The sequence below is a fragment of the Cetorhinus maximus genome, chromosome 24 (genome assembly GCF_964194155.1).
Source record: "Cetorhinus maximus chromosome 24, sCetMax3.hap1.1, whole genome shotgun sequence".
NCBI lineage: Eukaryota > Metazoa > Chordata > Chondrichthyes > Lamniformes > Cetorhinidae > Cetorhinus > Cetorhinus maximus.
In genome coordinates this window covers 9,827,784-9,855,039 of record NC_135902.1, presented here as the reverse complement: position 1 = coordinate 9,855,039, position 27,256 = coordinate 9,827,784, and the positions used below count along the sequence as shown (strand labels likewise).

General features: G+C 43.3%; 1 protein-coding gene across 7 annotated transcripts in view; it reads right to left on the bottom strand.

Moving 5' to 3' along the window:
* myocd (myocardin) overlaps window positions 1-27,256 on the bottom strand; it is a 636,396-nt gene that overhangs the window by 36,009 nt on the left and 573,131 nt on the right. For all 7 annotated transcript variants that reach the window (XM_078570714.1, XM_078570713.1, XM_078570715.1 and 4 more), the window contains 3 exons: window positions 24,085-24,160; window positions 20,679-20,840; window positions 9,755-9,930 (listed from right to left, as the gene is read on the bottom strand). In XM_078570714.1, the coding sequence (XP_078426840.1) occupies window positions 9,755-9,930; window positions 20,679-20,840; window positions 24,085-24,160 (414 nt within the window). The remainder of the gene's footprint in view (window positions 1-9,754; window positions 9,931-20,678; window positions 20,841-24,084; window positions 24,161-27,256) is intronic.

The following is a 27,256-nucleotide window of genomic DNA, read 5'->3' as shown; positions in this document are numbered from 1 at the left end:
CACCTGTGGAGGCCTGGAAGGAGCCACTGGCATAAAAATTGAGTGTCGCAGTCACTTTCCGGCCACTGGCAGTGGATGCCCTCCATGTCCCCATGTGGCCAAATCCTGCAGCAGGGGGCATATCTGACTGACCAGTTCCCAAGGCATACACAGTCTTCGGCAACACTCGTTCTTGGTCATCTGCAGGAATGATTAAGCGCCGTCTATAGATCCTGGGTCCAGTAAAATGCCTACGAGTGACGACTCTCTGTGGCTCTTCAGCTGCGTGTGCAGCAGGGCCTGCTGTGCCTTCATCACGAGGGAGGTGCTCCTCCCTTTGCCGAGCCAGGTGCCTCCGCTGCTCTCTTCTTCCTCTGCTCCCTGTAAGCCTTGAGGCATACCGCTAAATCACCAGGCTCCCTGATCCTGATATTCTCCTTCTGTAGGATCAAAGAGAGAGACGCAAGGTTTGGCATATGTGTCCTAAGAACTTCTTTTGGTTAAGCCTGAAGGCCCCTTCATGCATGCAGGAAAGTGCTGGCCACCACTTGGATGCCCACTGTGTAATGCCCAGTGTGTAATGCCCAGTGTGTAATGTGCTCATTGGCTGTCCAAAACCCCACCCACCTCTGCCCCACTCCACTTGACCCACTGGCGGCAGCTTTGGCCATTGGACTGCATGCTGTGCTCTCAGCTCAGGCATTCTCCCAACCCACACTGCAAACCTGCGCTGTTAGCTTGAACCATGATGGATACTGGTCCACATCTTAATGAAGACATTGTGAGGGGCTGTGAGCACCTCTCCCAGTGACTGCGCCTTGGCCACCTTTCACAAGGAGATTCTACAACATGCCCAGTCGGCCAATGGCTCTGCTGCATCCTAAACCGTGCATTAATTTGCAGTCTGCACCCAATGGATAGAAAGTTCTGGAGCATTTGGTGGCACTTTCATGCTTTTGTGTTGCTTGAGTGAGCAGAAAAGCTCCAGAGGCCCCACTCCAAGTATGTCAATGGAGCTGCACCTGAAGGGTTTCAGCTGTGGAAGAGGACTCACTTTTGACAAGCTTTTCCAAGTGTGTGGCCTCTTCCATCATCCCCCCTCCTCCCCACCATCCAGCATGTGCTTGAGTGCTTCCTCCAGCCTGTGCTGCCTTACCGCCCGCCTGCAACCCCCACCCCATCCCGGCCTGATCCACACTGGAGCCTTTGCCGGCACCGCACTGAAACCAGCTGGGAAAAAAAGTGACTTGCCTGTGCCCCTAACGAATGCGTGGCCTCTTCCTGGATGTCCTATGGGTGATACTTGCGAGCGCTGAGCAAGTTTGTGTACACTCCGCTCCAAGTTGCCCTTGAAGTTCAGGTCACCAGGAGCACGTCTTCCTGCAGTCACGCCGATGTGGGCGATAAATTTGACGTGGGGGGATAATTCCGACAAGCAGGACTTAAAATGAAATGCTGAAGTATTGAAATTAGGCTCCCGACGTGCAGAGGTGGCAGACGGGGGCCGCCATTGACAGGTGGAGCGGACGATCACAAATTGGTTTCGCGACGGTGTGAAGCCGATTTTTGGCCTCCTTGCTGCATCGTTTCCCCCCCCACTCCCCCTCCCTCCAAGACACCCGATGCCATTGGGACTGGATGATTCCGCCCATAGGTGCACCTTTACATGAAAAATTCATGTGGACAAACTACCCGCCTTTGTAGAGTTGCTTTTATTTAAAAAAAAACCTCAGTTGTCTAGCACAGCCCTATTAAAGACCATTTGGAAGATTCTTACAAAGCCTGAACAGTGCTCCAGCAGGAATGCATCTAACGTTACAGTTATGTTTTTTTCAACAGGCTCCTAACAGAGGCATGAAATTGTTTGTTATTTTTCATCCAATTCAGTCTTCTATTCCTGCTTTATTCTCATTTACTGTCTCTTTTTTAAGCTGTTCACTGTTTTCTGACACTCATTCTTCCACACATCTTACTGCACAACTCACTGTGCAGAGGGTTGGGAATGCTGTTAGTACCAGTGTTCTCCACAGGAAGGGTTTGAGAAGGAGAGGAGCTGTGGGCACATCAGTGACATCAATGCTGGTTAACTTTTGAAGGTTTTAAAAAGCAATCCTTTCAAAAACCTCCTTCCAAACCTTGCCAATGGACCAGGACTTCTGAAGAAGTTATCCCTGCGCACAAACTTAAAACAAACAAGTTTCCTCTGCAGCATTCTTAAGATACACTGATGCTATCAGAAGGATTGATAAAGCAAAATCTCTTGAGAGATTCAAGTAGCAAAAGGCTGGAAAATTGTGACATAGAAATGGATCACTGGACGACTTGTCAAAGAACAGTGACCATGGTACTGGGGAATGCTATAGATTCCTGACAACTACATTATGACTGTCCAACAGACACTTCTGGCTGAAAACTTTTGCAACAAAACTGTGAGCAGCAATTGGTCTTTTGACCTTGCAAATATTTTGAAACTGGGCTTCCATTTGCCAAACTAAGATTAAGCACACGTAATTGGACTTTTCAGCTATATAGAGCTAACCATCAGATCAGATGGCTTCACTTAAATGTTCAGACACGTGAAACCAATAATAGTTTATCAGTCTCATGCCACAAGCTGCAATTGTTGGCACACTGACAATTGTGCCTGGAAAATCATCTTGCCCATTGCCAAGTGCACCAGATATTGGTATGGGGAGCCAGAGCTGGAGCCAAGAAACTGTCACTTTAAGTTCATTCAACAAACAACACAGTAATGATCATGGCTCCCACCTGCAGCATAATATTAGTTTACCAAATATAAAAAATGTCAAGACAGCATCATAGACCGAATTGGTAGTAGTCAAAATCTACTGAACAGACGTTTTACACATGTCTTGTGAAATGCTGAAGTACCTAGGTTTCTGGGCAATGTACAAACAAATATGTTTTGTGTACATGTATATCAGCTGAGGAAGTTATATTTCTGTACTCCATATGCTTACAAATCTAGTGCCCACCAGCTGGTGGATATCAATATCCTAGCTTGGATGCAAATTCCTGCCTCTTTGACACATTGCATAAATTCTGCTAACCTGTCACAATATATTTTTATATTCCTCTCCTTTGGAACAATTAACAAAACTACATTTTGCACTATGATCAAGGGCCATCATGTAGTCTTAATGTATGGACGCTGTGTCCAGTGGGGTTCCACAGGGATCGGTGTTGGGTCACTTGCTGTTTGTGATGTATATATAAACGATTTAGACTTGAATGTAGGAGGGTTGATCAGTAAGTTTGCAAACGACATGAAAATTGGTGGGATGGTAAATAGTGAGGAGGATAGCCTTAGATTACAGGAGGATATAGACGGGCTGGTCAGATGGGCTGACCAGTGGCAAATGGAATTTAATCCGGATAAGTGTGAGGTGATGCACTTGGGCAGGACAAACAAGGCACGGGAATACACGATGAATGGTAGGACCCTGGGAAGTACCGAGGATCAGAGGGACCTTGGTGTGCATGTCCACTGATCTCTTAAGGAAGCGGGACAGATAGATAAGGTGGTTAAGAAGGCATATGGGATACTTGCCTTTATTTGCCGAGGCATAGAATATAAGAGCAGGGAGGTTATGCTGGAACTGTATAAAATGGAGGTGAGGTTGGGGTGGGCAGGAAGGTGGTGAGATGCACGTCCACCCTCTTTTACCTACTCTCCACCCCACCCCCCCCACCCCATCCCACCCCACCCCACAACTGCAGGAAACATGCCCTCGAAGAGGGGGAGGGGCTAAAATTCAACCTAAAGACTCAGAATTTGTTGGTAAATTATTGCAAGTTCACAGTGCAGTGTGTAAAAAATCCTTGGCAATTTGTGGCAAGGATATGACTCCCCATGAACTGTGAATCAGTACAAGTTGCTGGACAACTGTTGTTGTCCACCATTAGCTCACAAAAAGCACATCTCGCCAACCTCCCCATGTGCTTTCAGAAATCAATGCGTTTACACTGTTTGAATGAGTTAAATTCATTGCAGAAAGTTAGAGCTAGTACTTAATGTTGTAAGGGCCATTTTAAATGACTGGTTTATATTCCTGCTGTGCCATTCAAACTCACCAGCCCACAAAGAGAGCAATTGAAACTGTGAAGTCTCATTCCTTCAGGTCATAAATTGTTTCTAGAGGTACCTAAAATTTAAAATTAAATTTGTTTTTCTTACGTTTGCTTTCCATCTCCTTTGACTCTCTTGTAATACATCTTCATTTCCCTCTCTGTATTTCTCTTTCTGTATCTATTTTGATGTTACTTCATCCTATTTTCTTCTCTGATATGCCTTTGTTTATTTCTCTATCATTAAATTGGTTAAGGAGATAGATGGCAGGTCCTGCTGTTCACCAAGATCCCAGATTCCCTGTGAACGTGTACATCCAGTAATGTGCTCTGGAAAAGGGGAGAGTTTTTGGATGAGGGGGAAAAATCTAACCAATGGGGCTGGGGTCAGATGCCTCACTCCAGCAAATTCTGGGCCTACATCTAAATATTTTACAGAGATATAGTAAACCCTTCCAGTAACTCATTTTATCAGTAAAGTTTCAAGTTATACAATATTCATTCATTTTTATTTTCCATTAATTCCTGTCTTTCCTTCTGTCTAAACTCTGTAGGTTTTAAAACCCAACCAAAACACTGAGGGCATCTCCACCAATCTGCTGCTGTAACGCTGGAGGAGACTGGTGGAATGTCCAGGAAAATGACATAAATATCTGTTTTCCGCTATGGGAACCATTTCCCCCCCACAGCTCTCTGAGACGCCAGGAGATCTTCTCTGGAATTTCAGGTTTTGTCCCCTTCTGATTCACTGTGTATCCTCTCCTACACAATACAGCTGGACCTGTCCTGTATTAAGCTCCTTGGCCCTATCAATTAAAAGAACTATCCGAAGAGTGAGTTTTGGCAGGCTTCTCAAAGATTTTCTGCAAGATCAGAAGATAAATACAAATATGTACAGTCCACCTTTCTTCCAGAAATACCCTACATTCCTTCAATTCCACTATCTAATCATTTCTTAAATAATTCTGAGGTTTTTCACTTCCTTTAGTGTGAATTCCATTCCATGTGTGAAGAACAGCTTCCCTACTTCAGTCCTAAATTTGTCTTTTATTAGTAAAGATTGTATTACAAGAGAGTGAAAAAGAGATGGAAAGGAACAACGTATGATCTGAAGGAATGAGACTTCATAGTTATTCCCTTTCTGGGTCAGAGATGTTGAATGGCATTGCTGAGACATCTATCCAGTCATTAAAAGTGTCCTCAAAGTGTTAATTATCAGCCTTAACTTACTACAGTGAATCTTCTTCAAGGATAATTAATCTCAAGGGTAATTAAGGATGAGCAATTATTGTTGGCCTAGCCAGAGACATCCATACCCCATAAAGAATAAAAACAATCATTTTAATAGCCATTTCTTGAGACACATGGGGAGTTGATAATGAGATGCCATCTTTGCAAGGCTAATGGCAGAACAGCATAAAATTGGCCTATTGTCACAATTTAGTTTGAAGTAACTATCCATATTTACCCTCCTCATACTGTATAGTATTCTCTATGCCTCTATAAGGTTAGTTTTCAGCTTGCTCCATTCAAGTCCAAATTTCTCTAAGCTTTCCTCAGATCACAGACACCTAGAGTCAATGTTGTGCTGCTTCTCCAAACCACCTACATTGTTTGAACACTTCTCTTTTTCCCTCTGGTAATCAGAACCAAATGAGATACTAATAGTACTGGCAAGACATGCGTGATGCAAATATAGTCACCTTGTTAAAAAAAAACAAAGGGGATCACAGTAACTGTAACAATTACAGACGCATCTCCCTGTTAAGTATTATGGGGAAGGTCTTTGCTTGCATTGCTCTGACCAGATTTCAGACCCTGGTACCATGCATCTGCCGAGTCTTAGTGCGAATTCAGAGCTGGCAGATCGACAATTGACATGATTTTCTCACTTCGGCAGTTACGGAAGTGCAGTGATCAGCGCAGACTACTCGATATTCTCTTTATAGACCTCACCAAGGTCTTCAATCTGGTCAACAGAGATAGGATCTTCAAACTGCTGTGGCAAATAGGCTGCCCGCCTGGACCTCTGGACATCATTTCTTCTTTCCGCGAGAGCACGCACACTTTCATCAGTTACAATGGAGCATCATCAGAAACTTTCAAGAGCAGCAGTGGGGTAAAGCAGGGCTGTGTCCTGGCGCCAACTCCCTTTGGTATATTTTTCTCCATGCTGCCGTTGTACGCTTTTAGCCACTCAAATGAGGGTGTCTATCTGCATACCAGAGCTGACAGCAAGCTGTTCAACTTGGCAAGACTGCACACCAAGGCCAAAGTGCATATTGCCGTAGTCTGTGAGTTGCTGTTTGCTGATGACAACGGGCTGGCATCCCATTCTGAAGTTCACTTGCAACTGCTTGCAGATCGGTTCTTCCGGGCCTGCAGGGTGTTTGGACTGGCAATTAAGGAAGACCAAAGCTAGGCTGTAGAGACTCCACCTTCCAACAACATTGACAACCACACTCTGGGGGTCATCAACAGCTTCACATACCTTGGATCAACAATTACAAGCAACCTGTCCCTTGATATCAAAGTCAGCGCCAGAATTGACAATGCTGCAGCTGTCATGTCAAAGTTGAGATGTCAAGTGCAGACCAACAACAAGCTAACCGAGAAAACAAAGCTCCGGGCGTAGCAGGCTTGTGTTCTCAAACCCTCCTTTACAGTAGCGAGACAGGGACAATTTATGCAAGCCACAAAAGTGCAGCTGAACAGCTTTTACCTCCACTGCTTCAGGAAAATGTTGGGCATCTCCTGGCAAGACAGAGTGCTGAATATGGAAGCACACCCACGTGCCGGGATCCTTGGCATGTTTGCCCTCTTGAGTCATGGACGACTCTGTTGGCTGGGTCAAGTGAGATGAATGAAAGGCGGCTGCATCCCCAAAGACATGCTCTATGGTGAGCTTGCTATGGGCACGAAACCAACAAGTCACCCATGCCTACAAGACAAGAATGTCTGAAAGCAGGATTTCAAGTTGACTGGGATTGGAGTTGATCCATGGGAAGTCCTTGCTGCTGACTGGAGTGCCTGGAGACTAAGAGTCAGGAAGGGCGTGGAAAAAGCAGAAGGCAAAAGAAATGACCAGATGGCGGAAAAGGGAGCCCGCTGGAAGGAAAAAACATCAGTCAACCTCAGGCCAACGCTGTTCACTTGTGCCAGCTGTGGGAGGGGCTGCCACTCACGATCGGCCACTACAGCCACAACAGACAATGTTCAATCCAGAAATGATGTACACCCTGGGCACGGTCCATCATCTCATGAGATGGATGGATGCCTAACTAATCAGGACCGAACAAGTTGCTAATAGCATGGTCTGATCAGAGCAATGCTTAGTTTTGAGCATGTCTTCTACTCTACTGATTTGGCTATGTAGTTCAGCATCTTATTTGCTTTACCTCTGCACAGAAACATGAACATGAAACATTTTGCAATAAAGTTCCATAAAACAATGAGACCCTGTGCCGCCTAATGAAAATTCTGCAAACATTGCAGTTAGAATGACTTGACAAGCATCTGATACCAAATGTTTATTTCTGGACAGACATTGTGATTCAACAATAAAAAAGTGGCATCTGTGACATTAGCAAGGTTATATATTGCTTGTTACCTTGACAACTAAACAGCCACTTCAGAGGGCATTACGACTTGATTGTGTTGTGTGAACTAGGGTCACATGTAGGCCAGATCAGGCCGGTGTGGCTCATTCTCTTCCAGTGAACAAATGGGTTTTTCCCAGCAATTTTCATGGGTTTTTTTTCCTTTAGCCAAACATTATTAGCGGCATTGAATACAATTCCACAACTTGTCACAATGCAATCTGAATTCTCAGCTGCTAGGTTGCAAGTTTACTGTCATTACAATGAGCGCCAATCACAGTACCTGTTTGAAAAAGCAACCTGAATTTTGAAAAGAACAGAAAATAATCTCACTAAGGAAATGGGCAAGTAAGAGGAGATTATGGATTCACTCTATTTGAATTGCATAGGCTTCTTGCTGGCTTACCAATAAGCAGTTGGACGAGAATCGTCACCCAACACCCATGGCCATGTCCTCACACACCATGTCGCAACTATGTGTGCCTCCTTTACTATCTTACACCCACTCCCCGCTCGCCTATCTGCGGACGCTTCTGTTTCACCAGCTTTTAATATTTTTCTGTAAATTTCCTGAATTTTATGAATTACTGTTCAAATGCGAAACCAAGAATTAAAGAGTTTTAAAAAGTGACAAAACAAATGGAATTTACAGTGATGGATGTCACTGAAGATTCATTTATTTTTCCCACATTTGATGTTATTATTCTGAAATTACTTGCCCAGGGTTCTAAAAAAACAAGATCCAATAAATCTATGAGAGATGCTGCACATCTTATTAAAAAAAAGAATTTCTACAAACTGCAACAATCTACAGCCAAGCTGGGAGGGCAGATCACATGGTACCAGGCTTCTGCTAGTGGCGGCTGTCAGGAATGACATGATGCATACACATGGTTAGCCCGCCAATTAAATTTAGCCCCTCTCCCTGGAAGTGTCGCCATTACACGCAGCTCCTCTCCCAGTGGTCGAGTTAGGACTGGGAACTCAACATGGAAAGCAGTACAGGGAACAATCTCACAAGGCACCTGCTGTGGGCTTTGCCACCAGCAAAATTTCCCTTTCAAGGAATATGTGCACCTTCAGGTTTAAAAAACTATTCAAATGGATCCTTTAGCCTTAATATGAAATAGGAATGAACTTTCTTTACAGTTATTCAACTGAGAAACTAAAAACAAATCTACAGTTGAAAATGGTGTCTAATCTGTCGAGGTAATGTGTTTCTCAGCCAGCAAAGAGCATTGATATTGTGTGATGCCTCTTTGTTTAATATAATCTAAGAAATACTGACTCATTTTCCCATTGCTATTTACCTCAACAACTCTGCATTACTGATTAATTAAGAAGTGCCCCTGCACAGACATGAAACCCTGTTATCTGGAGGGCAGCATATCCATCTGTGTGTTTAAATAATGTTAAGTCAAATGGATGAAGCATAAGCAAAAGAATACAATTTTCAGCATCAAGACAACTCAGATGGCCTCTCCAATTTCTCCTCTTTGTCCATGAGTACAGATTTGTACATTGTAAGATGCAGTTACATGGCAGAATACTGGCCTCAAACCATGACTTGATTGCATCAATACAGGCTCAAAAAGAGTCCAGTTATAAAGCTAGGTCTGCATCACCTCCTGATTATGGAGACTGAAGCACTATGTGTGCATGCTTACGTACAAGTGCAAGGTTCTTCTCATGAGCATCCAGGTGTTAAATAACTTTGATGTTATTAGATAGCCAATGGGACAATTGATTCTTTAATGATACCAACAAAACAAAAGAGCAAATTTTAAAAAGCTCTCAGGCTTTTTAGTCAGTTAGAAACTTGGGAACTTTGAAACTTTGCCCCACGTGCTTAAGGTTACAATACATTACTCACTCAAATTCAGTCTGAGAGATTTCATACTCAAGTTACACTCCAATTTGCAACATGGAAAAACAAAAACCCTTCTGCATTAGCGTCAAACAGGCATTATAACTAGCTTATTAAGCTGCCCATAGTACAAAAGCTAGCCAATAGTAAGCAGCTGGATTTGCAGCCAACAGAGAAATAATCTTAGACCACCTCTTCAGGTAAAGCAGTAGTGACCTACCTGTATTGTAGTGGTTGCTAGAGGTGACGATGACTCTGTGAACTTTGGCTCAGATGGCGAACTCTCTGATCCCTGGGATTCCTGACTTCTGGGTTGCTCTGGAGACAGTGCATCATTGCTGCTGTCTTCCTCAAAGGAAAACGTGTTGGGGGCTTTAGGGAAATTAACTTGGCTAACTGTTGACAAAGGGAAAACCACAATATAAGCAACGGGTATGCTCAAAGGTCAGGAATAAGTAGGCATAGTTTTGCTTCTAATGCATGCACTTTCTTTAGATTTCTAAAGTTCCAAGCAATGGCTTCTGAGGCTAATATATTTGAGGTAAAAGCAAAGTGCTGGAAAAAACTCAGCAGGTCTGTGGAGAGGGAACCAAAAAGAACTTGAATTGGACTCGAAAAATTAACTCTGTTTCTCTCTGCACAGATGCTGCCAGGCCTGCTGAGCTTTTCCAGCATTTTATGTTTCTATTTCAGATCTCCAGCATCCACAGTATTTTGCTTTTATAAATTTGAGATACACTGAAATATACACTTAAGTGTGCCTTTGAAATTGCATTGACATTGAAGGTAAAAACAATCTCAAAACTGAAAGGGTAATTCTAAATTGTTGCGACAACTGAATTGCTAGGCGAGTTTTCTTGTAATATATGGTTTCCAATTATTAAAGAACAAATAATGGACATCGAGAAACAGTGCAAGAAACCTCACAGTTCATAATCTTATTAGAACCATTTCAATAAATTATTGCCTCAAAACACTCCTTCATGCACGGTTTAACATAACAATGAATTTCTCGTTTCCTGATACAGTGAGGGGGTTTATTCTGATCCTGACAGATATTCCTGGTATATGCATTGCGTGGACGATTTTGATACAGGCAATTAATTGAGTCGTTCAGTGTCCCTAATATGTGATGACAATTATACCCAATGCATTATCGTTTCTGTCAGTTTATTGAGGAATAATTCATGGTTGATTACTGGAAAATTAAACAGCCAGTAAACATCGTAACTGGAAAGTTATCTTTTTAAACTCTGCCATTAGCAGATGTATGTATACATTTCAACAGACTCCTGGGTTGGCATTAACCTATATTTGGGATCTCAAAGCTGCTTTCCATCTCTTGACTGCAACACTTTACAGCTGTGTATCATTCTTTGGAAAATGAACACGGGCAATTTATTTCACTAAAGGCGCTCAGTGAGTTATTTAGAGAAGTCAGCAAGTAATGAGCAAAAGCATACTTGAGATATATCTTCATATGAGTCAGAAGCCAATTCCTCGTGCACCCTTCATTCACCTGCTTGGATTAATATGACTGTTTATGAACGGTAATCAGCTTCTTCATCCTACAGAATGAGCAGGTCCGGACACATTGCCTGATGTCAAAGCACAGCACTTTGAGCCTGGCTTGTTGTACGCTGTTCCAATGGTCTAACAAGTATTCCAGGTGCCCTGTGGGACTGCGTTAGACAGTCTCACGCTAATACTGGGAGGGTTTTTTTTTTGAAAACACAAATAAAGGGAAGCACTAACAAAATTGTCATTTGACAATAATTCATAACAGATTTGAAACCAGAACAACGCCTCAATGCACAAAAATAAAGTTCAAATCAAAACAGAAACTTGCAATTGTAAATTATGTATATATCTGCAAATCTGATGCCAGCAAATTCTGTATTATTTTTACATGTATTTTTGTCTCTAGGTCAGGAACGTGGCACAACTTGCATCCTTCCATCTGATTTAAAGTGATTCCTCACTCTTTTCTCCACTTAGGACAGATTTTGCACATCTCAGACAGTCAGCAATTTATTAATGGGACTATTCATTTGAAAATTCTTTGACACTTATTCAATGAACCAAGTTTGCTTAATCTGGTCTAAAAAAAGAATGGTCTGTGAACCACAAGGTGATATTCTGTAAGTGACATTTATTGGAGGTGGATTTCACTGTACTTTGTGGACAAGATAACGTTTTGTTTTAAGAAATTAAATCCATTATAAAATAAAGAATTGCCAAATTCATAAGGTAACAGAATATATGTTTTCATAACAGAGGACGTTTTAAGCTTTCTAAAATATCTTGGATCTCTGTAGCGACTAAGGAATGCAAACTGTTGTAATGGGCATCATTTTTTTTTAGATAGATATATACAAAAGTGAACTCATGAAATGACTCATACTGAGTGTTATTACATGCCCTGCTTGTTGTCATTCACTCGCCCAGACAGCAGTAGATGGTCATGTCTATGTAGACTTGACAGAAAGAACACAATGTTCCTGTGGCAAAGACTGAATCATAGAATGAAGTCATTAGAAGGTTTCCTTTAGCTATTCTCTATTATTATCAAAGTGCACAAATTGCTAGGAAGTTTTCCAGGATTATAGGATCACACTGACAATAGCTCTTGACCTCCGGGGTCTCCTGATAACTGAAGTGTTGAGAAATAGGGCTATCTTGACAAAGTCAACTGTAGCTGTTGATGGGGCAGAACACTAGGTAATGGAATAGATACTGTAACCTGCCATGTGATCTGCCAAACAGCACTCCTGGCACTTATCATTCAGTCACACACTTAAGTGAGATAGAGCAAAGGGAAAGCAACAGCATTTCAGGGGAGGTAGGGGAGAATGTTTAACTTCTGCCACCTACCCATCCAGCTGATGTCTAACTGTCTGGCTGTAGACTATGATCAAAATGTTATAACAGCTAACTGCCTCATTGTGTCACCTTGTACTGGCCAGAGATCTTCAGAAAGTAGCAAACTCTGACACAGTTGCTCCAGCAACCATTTACAACGAGCAAAAACAGTTATTGAGTGAAATAAAAAGGGAGCTTGTTATTTCAGTGAAGTGTGACGCAAAACATTTTGTGAGCTTTGGAAGGACAACTGCAAGAACTCTACCCCAAACATATTCAGCTGTTTCCAATTTTAAAATCTTCCTTAGAGGAAAGAATTAAAAAATAATTTGCAACAGGGCTTGGATGGTGCATTGTGTTACACGATGGCCTTTTGCTGATAGGATCTTAATTCAAATCTGCCCGCAGTCTAGTGGTAGGGTTGTCAACCCTCCAGGATTCTCCAGGAATTTCAGATTGACCTGAATAACACTGCATGCAACCCAGGGACGAAAAGTAAATGGGGGCATTACAAAAGTTTATTTTCTAAACAAAGGAGTATTTCAATACTTGATTGCTTTGAAGTTATCAAAGTATTGTAATGGGAAAAGGAAGTTTGACCGAGTTGGGAGGTTGGAGGCTGAAATCGTGTGATGAAGCGTCCAAGCGGAGGTGGAAACCTTTTGTAGTGGCTGGTAGAATCCTACATTGAATGGGTTTGGGCAGTCGCAGTCCACTTACTAGCAGCTAGGGGCACAAACGTCACTCTAATTTGGTTCTCAATCAGCACTAAATTAACAATCCTATGAAAGAATAAAGGAAAAAAAACTTCATCATCGCCTACTGGACGGACAGCGTGAGAAGTGGAAATCTGCCATACAAGTGCAGAAGGGGCACACTTCTGAGCCCATAACTGAGACACATTGACGCACAGGAGAAGCAGCTGACTTAGGAGTCCGTCATAATGACAATGGATGTCCGAAATGGGAAGTACCCCATTCCCCATCATTACCATCCCTCGACTGTATGAGCACAAATTTCATGTTAAAAAAAAACTATTTCTAAAGTTCAGACGCCAGTCAGCTCATTCCCAGGCATGAAGCACTGAGGAACAACGCAAGATTTGGTCTTTTCAGGGAATTGTGCTCATCTGAAGCCCACACCAAAACCCCAAACAAGCTGAATCCATTAGTCTTTAAATAACTGAAGTCTGTTATCCCAGTGCACAAGGGTATGGCCTGTGCCTGTAACTCTGCAAATCACTGCACTCCAATGACAAAAAGCAAACAGCACAGCAGATGCTCCACATGGCTTGGCCATTTAAATGTGTAGACATGTATGCATTAGGTTTGTCACTGTCACTCTCATTTGAAGATGTCCTTCCACATGATTTATACACACTGCTGCATTACATGCTACAGAAAATATCAGACAGCAGTATTTATGGACTGATAATATAAAACAGAGCTCTCATTACAGACAGTGACATCGAGAGGCATGCAGGCATACTTTAAGAAGCAAAAGGTCAAAGCTGTTATCTGAAAGAAAACTGAGGCCCACCCCCAGGCTCATCCAGTAATATTTCAGCGGCTACTTCAAGGTTTTAAATAAGCAAATCTTTTCAAGAGGAACTTTCTTTATCCACAAGTATCGCCATCTTCAATATCAACCTTCTAGTTTCCCTAGTCTGATACTTTGACCCACTTTTACCCATTAACACTCATTTTCATAACAAGATCAAATGTTCTAAAAAAACCTGGGCCAACTGTATCAGAACTGAGGCATTTGCGTGGAGGGAATTCCCTTCTTTGTCCCCTCCTCCAATTTCATGTTGACTAACATTTTGTGTTTTTGAATGAAGTATGGACATGAGCAGCTCTCTGGTGCCTCTCTCAATTGTAAGTTTAAGCAGTGAATGTTGGTGAGCTATGTAGCACTGGGAACCTTTACAGCCTAGCTCAGGTGTTCCTCATTCAACATCACACAAACACACTTTTTAGCAGGGATCACTGCATTAGTGATCACGAATGGCAATCTTTACTGATGTTTCCTTTTGGATACTTAAGATTTATAGAAGCAAGAATAGGCCATCCAACCCTTTGAGCCTGCTCCACCATTCAATGTGATCATGGCTGATCCGGTTCTGTCTCAATCCTGCTTTGCCATCCAGTGCATTCACATAAACCCTGTAGTCTGCTAACTTAAAGCACATGAGGGATCATACTTGAAAGCTTCATGTATCTGCATGAGTCAATACTACGCCAAGAAATTAACTTACTGAGTCACAATGGGAGTTTCAAGATGTTTAATTTTGAGAAGAAAGTTGGACTTGAAAAAGTCTTTATATCAGTCAACGTATGGCACTGACAATGATTGTTTAACATTTCATAACTCAGGCCCTAATATCCCATCTTTAAAATATTACAAACACATTAACAAATCCTCTATTGTTCTGGGGCTCAGTAAAACAGGAACCAAAGCAAATGAAATAAGTTAAAATTAAATCAAATATTATCTGCTAAACTAAATGGGATGGAAAATGTCTCAATTGTCCATCAATGTCTTGTCCAGAAACAATCATCTATATGATGTGAAGGTGATGGGTACCATACTCTATGCCTATCTGAGCCAGTGACCGAATGTACTTCGCTTCAGGAGCCCGTAAGTCTGTTGTAATCTCTAAACATAATGGATTCAGCCTCTGTGCTGGGCTGTATCCCCCCTCCCACCCCAGGCTCTATGCTGAAGGTGCTGACAAGGACTTGGGTATAAACAGCTTCTGATTCATCCTTCAGCTATGTAGTAGATGTCAGCAGACAGCCAGCTTCACAACTATCTGCTACCTCAAATTACAGTTCAATTCAAACATAATTTCTTATAAACTTGGTAATAATATGGGCATTTGTTGTGGTTAAAACTGTCCAAATTGTTAGCCTTTTATATTTTGGTTCAAGGACCATGCCAATCAATTCAGTCTCCTTGTGATTCATTCTAATCACACTTCAAATGTACTGCACACAGGCACTGGAATAAAAATGGTTTCATTACTCCATGTACTGTGGCACACGGACCAACAGTGTAACTAATATTTTGAAAAGGTATTACAAGAGGTATTTTTCAACTCCCACTGCCACTCTCCATCACTTAAAGAAATAAAAGCTTGAAGAAATCACTCAAAACAAAGTTGATCGTCAATGGTATTTCTCAAAAGGATACAACTAGTCATTTTTTATTTTCTTCAATGACATGTGTCACTGATACTTGATTTCCTCAATGAAGTAATCAAAATGGTCAACTCTGAAGACTGCATAATGAATACATGTTCAAATTCATGATGTCTATAATAACATTTTTATGACCCCAATCTAAATATCAGCCTTAGTGCATCACGGATGTAGTTTAAAAAGACTGCGCCATTCCATGGGTATAATAATGCAAGTGGGTCAAGAATAGACTTATAATGGTCAAGGGAAAAGTGCAATTTCCAGAGGTGCTGTAATGTCAAGGCTGATTCTGTTCCCCAACTAGGGAGTTGCACTCACCGTGAGGACAGATCTGATGATTGGGGCGACTGCCGTAGCCTTATCTCCAACCCTCAGTCCTTGCAAGCACACTTTCCTTGCTGCGAGCATTGCATCACAGAATCGCCCCTTGCATGTCCTCCAAAGGTGACATTTCCCCCTTCTCCATCGCTGGCCTATTGCAATGCATATGGAATGGTACATTCATTGTAAGCCACATTCCAAAACCGATTGTAATAGACCTCTTGTTAAACAATGTTTTACAGAAGACAAAAATATAAAATATGTATTTATTATGCAGTCTTCAAATATCACCCTTGTGATGTCTGCTAGAAAAGCAACAATATGCATTTGATAATTCCACTGATACATGACACCGAAGAGAATAAAAAGCTACTTTTGCTTAACAAATGAACCACAACACAACCCAATGGCACAATGCAGGTAACAGCCTACACAAAACGAACCAATAAGATCTGCACTTCTTAACTTTCAAAGAACTGAAACGTGAGTAAGGAGCCCTGTGGGTATAGCACCTAAACTTGATTCGATCTACATAGTATTTAATCGAAAATGCACCAGATAGAGTAAAAGATACAAATAATGTTTCAAAAGCAATTACCAATGAGATAAAACGCTTGCAATGTATCAAAGCAGAACGCTGACATACTTGCTTGCAGAAAGCTGCAAGAAAAATCCTCTATCCATCACAATCAAACATGAACTGTAACCAGGGAAAAAATTCCACGTAAAAACGCACAACAGGGAAACCACAAGTTAACCCTACATCAGCAACACCAAAGACCAAAACAGATGAAACAAGAGACTCGGGGTGGAATTTTCCAAGGTGCTGGTGGGGCATCATATGTGCTGTGTCCCGGGGGACGCGTTGACAGAAATCTTCTGTCCCTTGAGCTCAGTGGATGATGATTGTGGGCCATGCACTTGAGATCTTCTGAGAAACCACGTGCTGTGTGGAAGGATCACTGAAAACTCCCTCCTCTATGCGATGGTTAGACGCCACATAATTGAAAATGAAAGCTGGATAGATACTGCAGACCTGGCCAAGTCTCACTTGCTGTAATACAGACTAGGCAGCGCCGGTCCCTTTGCTGGCATAGTAATCCACCTGAAGAGGTCTCTTCACCTCAAACTGCTGATGGTAAAATCAAATAACCCCGCTGGGTGCGGGGAGGCTGTGATTTTGCACTGGCAGCAGGTGGCTGATAGCTTGAGCCAGCTACATATTGTAGCAATACAATTCTGTCTATACAGATCTTTCCCTGACATTAGGGAAAATCCCCAGGCAAATAATTTGACACTGCACAAATGTAAACAGTTCATGTTGCTGCTCGTGCTTTGAATTCTGCCCCAGAATATATTTGGGATAAGTTTAGAACACCACCTAAAACAATAACATCCCCAGCTTTAAGCCTCAAAGGTCCCGGCATTTGGAAGAAACAGAACATGAGTTGCAACTTGAGAATGCAAACTTGCTAAAATAAGAATAAGGGAGAGCACAACATGTGGTCCTTCACAAAGAATAAGAGCACTCCACAGCAGCGTCAAATCACACACCGGCTTCAACAGGGGGGACTTTCACCCCCCAAAACAGGAGGGTATGAGTTGGGCGGGATGTTAAAATATTAAAAATTTACATCTCCACCCCACTCCACTTTTAGCCTGCCAACTTCTGGTTTCTGTTGAAGAGTTGGTAATTTAAATATTATAATGATGCTGACTACCTCATACTTAAGCACTACTTTGAATTTAACACTGGCTGACTGAGTCTCCCCGAGCCTCAGGAAACCCAGTGACTGAAAGGGATGGAAGGACTGCTGGATACAGAAAGTAAGCCCCGTTTCCCATGATGGATCCAGTTTACCTCCTTAACCAACTGTGATCTCTCAGACCTTCCAATCTTTCCCAGGCTCTTCTCATCTCCTCCATCAGATCTCTCATAACCCCTCTACTCTGACCTCCTATAATGCCTCTTGCCTCTGATCTCCCACCTCTTTCCGACCTTTCTGATTCATCGCTCCCTCGCTGTGGCCTGATGTTGAAGGCCTACCCGCCCAACAGCTGATCTCTCAATCTGATTGGCTGCAGTCAGAAAACGGGTGTTAAAAAACAAATGCTAATCAGGTCCTGCCACTAAATTAGGCAGGACCTGCGGGTAAACCATTCTTCCAGGTTTCCTGACCTCTAAGCAGTCCCCTCCCCGCCTCCCTGGCCACCCCACTCACTCCTGGCATCCAAATTAATATCCAGTCTCATCTCTAACCACTCTTTAAGCATGAACTTCCTGACATTAATTCCACATTTGTCTCTGAACAGATTGAGCCCATGTCCCTTGTCCCACTCTTGCAACTTTGTTTGAAATTATTTATTGGATTTGCCTTTTCCATTTACTATTTTACATTTGTCCTAAGGTCACTTCTTAAATCACCTTCTTTTCAGTTTTTTGCTCAGAACTCAGTCCTCACAAGCTAGCGATCAGTCTTATGGCTCAAAAGTTTGTCTTGTGCCTTGGTGACAGGACTCCATAATTCATGAAGTTACAAAAGTTCTCCAGCATAAATGGGATAAATTAAACAATGAGTGGACTGCAATATGCATTTTCTCTGCAAAACTGTCTTAAGGTAAATTTTAAGGTTTTGTTGGACTTGTGATTCCTGCAAGTAAGGAGAGCCTTATTTTATTATTTTACCTTCTTCTTCCCTCCTCTCATGAGAGTATTAACTCTTCCCTGGCCTAGTCAAGCCGTGGGTTCCCTACTCCTCCCCTGAATATGCTGACTCTCCCCAACTCTCCTGAGGGTGCAGACTCTTGCTGTGGCCTGATTCCACAAATGCTCACTCAAGGTGGTCACTAATCATTGCATGTAAGTGCTGTTAAGGCTATTTAATTGTGGGAACCACGCCAACAATCCTGTCCTCACTGAACACCCGCACATATAGAGCATAAGGTACAAGATATCAAACATCAGCAGCAACTCTGATTTTGCCCCTTTCCTCCCCTGGGACACTGATACCAACCTCAGTGCCCTGCTTGCTCCCTTGGCTGACATCGACTGGCTCATTTCACACTGGAGACTAAAGTCAGAACCATCTTGACTTTGTGGCTCAGTAACAAACTAAGTCATCAGAGAGCAATGATAAGTCCTCTAACGTGTTCTGCGACTTGCATATTTTTGTATTTTCCAGATCTTAGTTGACATGAAATATGAAACCACAGAAGATATTTTGGTCACAAATTATATATTTTTTTTTAGAAGTGCAGATAGTAAAAATATCTTGCTCCAAGATTCCATGCATAGGCAAAATGTTGGAGCTGATTGCCAAATTTATTATAAGGCAGTGGAAAAAAATAATTTTTGCCAAATTACACACATAATACATCGCCAATGTGACTCAACTGGCATAAAGTTCCTGAATAAATGAGATTAATGACAGTAAAACACATGTGGGTTAAGTGATGTTTCCATCATGTGATGAATTTCATATCAGGAATGAGCAAAAATTATTAAATGATGTCTTTCATGCAACAGCACAAGTTGCAAATTGCAGGAGTTCCGGGAAATTTACTTATGTGAATGTTTACAAGAATGACAAAGGCCAAAGGTAATCGGCGGGATTTTCTGCACCCGCCCACCCCCGCAATCTTCCGGTGCTGCCGCAAGTCAACAGGCTTCTGGCTGGGGCGTGGCAGGTCCCACCCACAATGGGGCCGGAAAATGCCGGCCAATGGTACAAATTGTGCTACCACGGTGCTGATGGGAAAATGAAAATCGCTTTAGTTGAGAAAGTCAGGCGTTTTTAAAAGAAAACCTTGCCCACCGCATTTGCGTCATACATTCTCCAAAAAAAATACACGAATCTTTAAGGAAATATCAGGTGCCTGTTAGCACTGGAATGTGAAGGCAGTGATGCTGATGAACTGTTATGTAACTCCCAGCAAGTGGACAAAGCACAGCATTAGTGTAGACAACAACTTCCTCTCAACTTCCCTCTTCATTGCTAACTGTGCTTGTGAAAAAAGAGGTCAAAATTTCAGAGTTTGGAAATAAAATTAGGGCCAGGATTTTGCCCTCGTTGTGCGGGCTCGGCGGAAGCGGTCGGGAAGCTGACCGCAGTGGGGGGGATTTCAGTGTGAAATGTATGGGTGAGCGGGGAACTTTGCGCATGCGCACAAGTGCGTGCAGGAAAAGCTCCCTGAGGCAACAAGCTGCCCCAGGGAGGTGATGATATAAAAAATTAAAAATGAAAAATTTTAAGGTGTTAAAAAACATGTCCCCTCATGTGACAGAGTCACATGAGCAGGGGCATGTTAGAAACTAGTATGACATTTTTTTAAATGACGGTTTGAAACCTCATCCTGCCCTTGGATGAGGTTTCGCGAAACATGCAAAGGCCGCTTGGCCTTCTCGCCTGCCCACCAACCGTAAAGTTAGACGGGCAGCGAAAAATTTAATTTAATTAGATTGTTAATGGCCTTAATAGGCCTGTTAATTGTCGGCGGGCGCGCTGCCAACTCCTGCATGCACCCGCCAACCGAAGTAGACGTTGGGGAGCTCGCCCAACGTCATCGCGCCTCATTTTACACTCGCCCGGTGAGCGGAAGATTCTGCCCTATGAATTCTTAGTGTATTTCTACAGAAAGCAGTGAACAAATCTGTTTAGCATGAATTATTCTAAATTTAGAAGGTGCCAATGCATTAAAAACAACGGTTAGTAACTGTAAAAATCCCAAATCAGGAACAGAGGAGCACTTTGTAAATACCATTGATTGCCTCTTTCACGGCTGAATCTACTGGAATTATATTCTTCTTCACGAGTTCCAAAGGTCCAGGTCTCTGGGCTATCTTCTCATTGAGGTCATCAGCTAACCTCGCCCTCTTGAGCTTCATTTGAGTTGCTTGAAGTGTGCCCTCTGCAGCTGTATCTTTTGGAGCAAAAAATCAAACTTAGTAACCAGCTTCTGAAAAGCTTTAGGAAATTTTCATGCAAGTAATCATTCTAAAGCTCGTTAACTCTCAAAACGTTAACTCTGTTTCTCTCTCCATGGATGCTACCAGACCTGCTGAGGTTTTCCAGCATTTTCTGTTTTTATTTCAGATTTCCAGCATCCGCAGCGTTTTGCTTTTATTCTAAAGCAAACCTTGCATCTGAATATATTATCACCTGTGATTTAAGTTGCTTGGTTAAGCCCAGTTAAATAAAAAAACTCCTTTCAAGTGAAGCAGCATTTCACTTGCACTTCCCTCAATTTAGTCTACTGCATTTGCTGCTCCCAATGCGGTTTCCTCTACATTGGAGAGACCAAACGCAGACTGGGTGACCACTTTGCAGAACACCTTCGGTCTGTCCGCAAGCATTACCCAGACCTCTCTGTCGCTTGCCATTTCAACACTCCACCCTGCTCTCATGCCCTCATGTCCGTCCTTGGCCTGCTGCAATGTTCCAGTGAAGCTCAACGCAAACTGGAGGAACAGCACTTCATCTTCCGACTAGGCACTTTACAGTCTTCCAGACTTAATAATATTGAGTTCAACAATTTCAGATCACGAACTCTCTCCTCTATCCCCACCCCCTTTCCGATCCCCCTTTTTCCAATAATTTATAACTTTTTTTACAACTATATTTTTTTCTTTTCCCTCCTATTTTTAAATTTATTTCGATCTATTGTTTCATCTCCACCTTTTAGCCCATTTCGATCCCTTCCCCCCACCCCACCCCCACTAGGGCCATCTGCCACTAGCTTGTCCTGCTTGCTTCCCTTAATGTCCTCATTAGCACATCCTTTAGATAATATCACCACTGTCAACACCCCTTTGTCCTTTTGTCTATGACATCTTTGGCAATCTCTCCTTGGCCTCCACCTATCATTGGCCCCCTATCGAGCTCTCCTGTCCCACCCCCTTCTGCCAGCTTATATTTCATCTCACTTCTATAGGTCTTAGTTCTGATGAAGGGTCATATGGACTCGAAACGTCAACTGTATCCCTCTCCGCAGATGCTGTCAGACCTGCTGAGTTTTTCCAGGTATTTTTGTTTTCGTTATATAAAAAAAAAGTTGACTTTACCGCAGTTGCTCTAACCTATTTGCTTCTTGATGTTCCTTCCCCACCCACTCTTTTGCAGTCTACTGACAGTTCAGTACGAGGGTTGAAAACTCTCCTGGATTGTTGCCAAATCTCTAGAAATTAAAGGCTAGTATCCCAGACACTATCGTGCCCTGGAGAAAAATCATCAACACCACACCTCCACCGCTGCCCCCCACTTTCTTTGAACACCTTTGTTTACTAGGCATAAAAATATTGGAGAGGGGGACAAAAGGTTTGTTTGTGTGGAAAAGGCAGTTGGAACCGACAGGTCAACCTCTTGGAATTCGTCCATCCAACCAGAGTTGACAGCCCAACTTAATGTCACCGCTCAGCCAATCCCGTGGAGTTCTGCTCAGATGGTAAGGGAAGTGGCACCTACTCTTTGGCTAATTTTAATTTCTTGGATTCCTAGGAGATTCAGTTAACATTGCTCTTAGGGGACTCAAGCAAATCACAAAATTAAATTGTAAACTTATAGTTGCCATGTTAATTTAAGTTTTTCCTGAAGTTTAGCAAAATATTGTTCCAGGAACATTATGCACTTTACAAAAGAAATTTCTACATACACAAGCATTGCCTCTAGGGCATGTCTGTCACAATGCAGGCACCATGCATAGCAATAGATGTAAATAGTATTAAAAAGGCAAAGGAAACAAGGCATCTCATCATGGGTTCTTCTGACTTAAGTTTAGTGGCAATTTACTGATTTTGGCAAATTACAAGAACCTATGATTATCTGCAATTTCACAAGCAGCATATGAGAAACGGGGCCGAATTTACAATTGCTGGTGGGATCAGGACCCTGGTGCAGGTACAACTTAAGGCCTCCTGACACCTCTGGGACAGTCTACAATTTTCAAAGTGAGGGCAGGGAAGAGGCAAAGGGGGAGAATCTGCTCGCCTCCAACTAATGGCCTATTAAGCTCCTTTAGGGCCCTGTTAACAGGCTGGGAAGGTCAGGACTGTAATCTTCAATGGAGATTTTGGCGGACCAGACCAGTTTGGCGCACATTCGTGCACACCTGTCAGCTTCGCTGTGGGGCGAGAGGAAAGGTTTAGTTTGATATTTAAAATTAATCGGGCCCTTAGGCATCGTGTGCAGATTGTACATACTACCTCAGTTATGCCCGCTCGCACTCTGTCTCGTGCTGCTGGCCCTCTGAGGAGCTGCCTGCTCTCGTGGGGGCAAGGCAGCAGTAGGTCCCTTAATGGCTGCCACCCATATTTGTCACTGCCAGCAGGCTGGCCTGTCCTGCTGAGCTCGCCTCCTGCCCAATTGGAGCGTTACATTTAAGTGCGAGTGATATGGTTGAGGTGCAGGGTCGGGCCCCAGGATTTATCGGGGCACCGGGTTCCCAACCCAGCTTTGAAAATCCCAGCCCAATGGTTTTAAAAGGACTAAGTCAGCAAAGGTGCGCCCGAGCCCAGGATTGCCTGTGGACGATATCATAGGAGGTAAGCCATTTGGCATTTAAAATACTCGAGTTACATTAATGTGGAGATTATTACAAGACCCATGGGGCAGAATTTTTAGCTTGGCTTGTGGGCGCGCGCCCGGCCCGCTCGAGCGTAAAATAGTGAGTGATGACGTCAGGTGGGCGTTCCAATGGTGTCCCGCGCTCGCGCGATATTTCGGCCGGAAGGGCGCACACGAGAGTCAGAACACGCCCGCCGACAACTAAGAGGCCAGTTAAGCCCATTAAGGTTCCAGTTGTCACCGATGTTTTGTGGTCCGTTCAACATTACAGTTGGCGGACGGATGAATTTGCCAGGCGGACTTTGCATTGTTGGTAAAACCTCATCCAAAAGGCCTGACGAGGTTTCCGCTATGAAATGAAATAAAAATGCACGGGCAGGATTTTCATCATGTATATGTTCAGGCTACTGATTCTGATGCATGGACATTTTTATGCCGGATTTTAAAATCTTTATTTATTGCTTTTAAAGTCTTCAGCTCCCTGAGGCAGCTCTCTGCCTTCAGGGAGCTTTCATTCCACGCTACCCCCCACCCCCCCGACCCACCCCCATGTCTGTGCCAACCTAAAAATCCTGCCCATGATGTTAGAAAAAATTCGTACTTACCTTGTAGGATATGCATATTAACCAGGTCTGTTTTCTCAGGTCTACTTCTGATCTTGTGTTTTAAGTAGTCTTCCGTCTGTAAGACAAAAGAAAGTAATCAATTGTCAAATTTAGTAACTGCAGGTCCATTAAAACATTAATAATATATTCTTTGGCAGGAACTAATGGTGAACTTCGTCTCTGAGGCTACTAATTTTACAAAGCATAATGGAGTGCAGAACAGTCCAATCCTTTCACGGATTTTAAGAGCATCTTTTGGTGAATAGTCAAAAGTGCCCATTTGTATGAACAAAATGCAAGACTTCTAAGAAGCTTGCGATTTAGCATTACAAACAGCTGAATTGCTGACTATATATAATGCTACATGTGTTCTTTTGAAGTGTATAATCATTTATATATATATATATATATATCACATCATACTCTTATCACCTGACAGGATATCTATGAACAAGCATTTGATTTAATGAAATACAGACTCCTTGGGCTTACATTCAAATATTAGCAGTTACTTGCTGGAGAGCTGTTTGGCAAACATGAAATCTTGCAGCTTGGGGAGTTGCAAATTGAGCTTTAAAAAAACTCGGTCAATTTGAAATGACACAGCCTTTCATCATGGAAAAAGCAACCTATTTTTGTTGCTTGGGCAAAGGAGAGAGGTTTGTGTCAGTGCACCAGCTACAAATTATACAATAATTTGCCCTGTTGCAGCTTACGTCAATGCATGGTCTACCTGTGAATAATGTACTGTTGAATAGTGGGAAAAATATCCAAAACAAAAACAGAATTACCTGGAAAAACTCAGCAGGTCTGGCAGCATCGGTGGAGAAGAAAAGAGTCGACGTTTCGGGTCCACATGACCCTTCAACAGAACACGTGGACCCGAAATGTCGACTCTTTTCTTCTCCACCGATGCTGCCAGACCTGCTGAGTTTTTCCAGGTAATTCTGTTTTTGTTTTGGATTTCCAGCATCCGCAGTAGTTTTTTGTTTTTATCTCTGGGAAAAATATCCATCTGTCCCTCCACATACAGCAAGTTCCTGGTAATGGGTGTCACCAGAGGGGCTAAAGCATGTTGCTCTGCCCCACTCTTGGTATCCATTCTAGCAATCAGTAAAGGTGCAGCATTGGCAGAGGCCCCGGGCGCTGATCCCCGGTCTATTTCGCAAGCCAGCAGAGACAGACATGTTACCTTAAAGGTGAGAACGCCCCTGCTTTCTCGTCCATTTCCTGGGCACCACAATATGAATGAGATTGTAACGGCAAAGCTTCAACTACACCAGCCACCCTGAATAGGCTGCTAAAAATCTGAAGATGTCTCACTGGAATTTTTCTCCTTTCAGTTGTGTAACTGGTTTTTATTCTGTACTTATTCCCAGACTCAAGGCTGAAAGGGTAATTTAGCAGCAGGGAGGTTTGCTGGTTAGAACACGAGGGGGAAGGAACTGCAAGGGTATGGGGAGGGAACAACAGAGTGGGACTAATTGGATAGTTATTTCGAGCAACTGACACAGGCACAGTAGGTTGAGTGTATGATTCTATGAATAAGATAAAATTTGAGTTCCAGTTAATCAAAGCCAATATTATAGACTGCCTATATGACTTAAGCAGCAGATGGTGTTGCCAAGTACTGGGAGTCCAAGAGGCCCTAAAATATTGGACAGAATTTTCCTGTTGGCAAGCAGGGGTGGGCCCCACACGTCCGCGCGCAAAATGACGTGGTGATGTCAGGCGAGCGTCCCGACGTCACCGCGCGCCATTGCGATACTTCGCTGGGCAGGCGCGCGATGATGTCTGACGCGCCCCTGCCATTAATTAATGGGCCACTTAAGGCCCTTGACTCAGCAATCGACGCGGATTTTTCGGCGCCCGTGCAATCTTTGGGTCAGCGCACAGGTGCAACGGGCAGGCGGGTAGGGCACATTTGTATTAACCTCATATACGGGCGGGATAAGAGGGCTCACTGGGCTCGCGAGTGTGCATAGTCAAGTATTTATTTCTGAAAGTTTTTGAAGCATGCCTGTGTGATCTCAGTCCTTCAAAACGCATACCAGCTGCTTTTTCTGGACTCTTAACCTTCAGGTCAGCACTCTGCGGTGAGTAATCTTTTCTGGGCCTGAAGGTTTCAGGAAACCTTCCCTTAGCCTGGGTTGGGAGCAGAACTGTCCACTGGAGGCAGCTCCTCTGAGGAGGAAGGGGGAGGAGGCCAGGAGTGCACATTCACCCTCTAGGGAAGTCACCTTTGGGAGGACAGGCATAGGCAGAAGGGGTGCAGGGCCAAGAGGTAGTTCAAGGTAGAAGGGGCCGCAGAAGACGCCACTATCCTGCTGCCAGGGTATACAGGTGGCGAAGCAACTGCCTCAATATGTCTGAGGTGCAGTGCCGAAGGAGGCTCCGACTCTCAAGGGAGACAGTCAACTATATCTGTCAGATGATTGGCCCTGAGATCTCCGCTAACTGTGTGGGTGGGCACGCTATGCCAGTGGCTCTGAAGGTCACAGCTGCCATAAGGCTCCTTCCAGAGGTTGGTGGGTGATCTTTGTGGTGTCTCCCAATCAACTGTCCACACTTGTGTCAAGCAGGTCACAGATGCTTTATGCAGGCGTGCACTGACCTTCATCCACTGCCATTGGGAGCAGGCAAGCCAGGCACAGCGAGCCAGGGGCTATGCGGGGAGCCCTTCCACTTGCCATTGTGAGCAGCCTTGCCAAGGCTGCCAGCGCTTCATATAAACAGGCTGCCGGGTCGCCATTGGACCCGGCAGACAGTGCACTCCCGTGCCGCCCGCCTACTCCGGCTATCCTCGGGAGTCACGCATTACGCTGGGCGGGCCTTTGGTTGGCCTGCCCATGTAAAATGGCGGCACGGACCCGATTGCGGGCGGCGATTGGGTCCACGCCTGCCTGCTCCGCACCCCCCCCGCCAACCAGAATATTTAGCCCATTATTACAAAAACAACAAGAGCCTCAAATCTTTAAAAATACAAATATATCACACTTAAATTATAAATATACATCGATACACAGATATAATAGATCTATTTTCCTCAGTACATTGTTACATTTTCTAAAATTAATTTCAAACCACTATTCAAATGAATAATTAAGGCAGGAAATTAAAATACTTAGCCCATCCAAAGAACAGCTGCTACTTACACATTTAACATGTTATG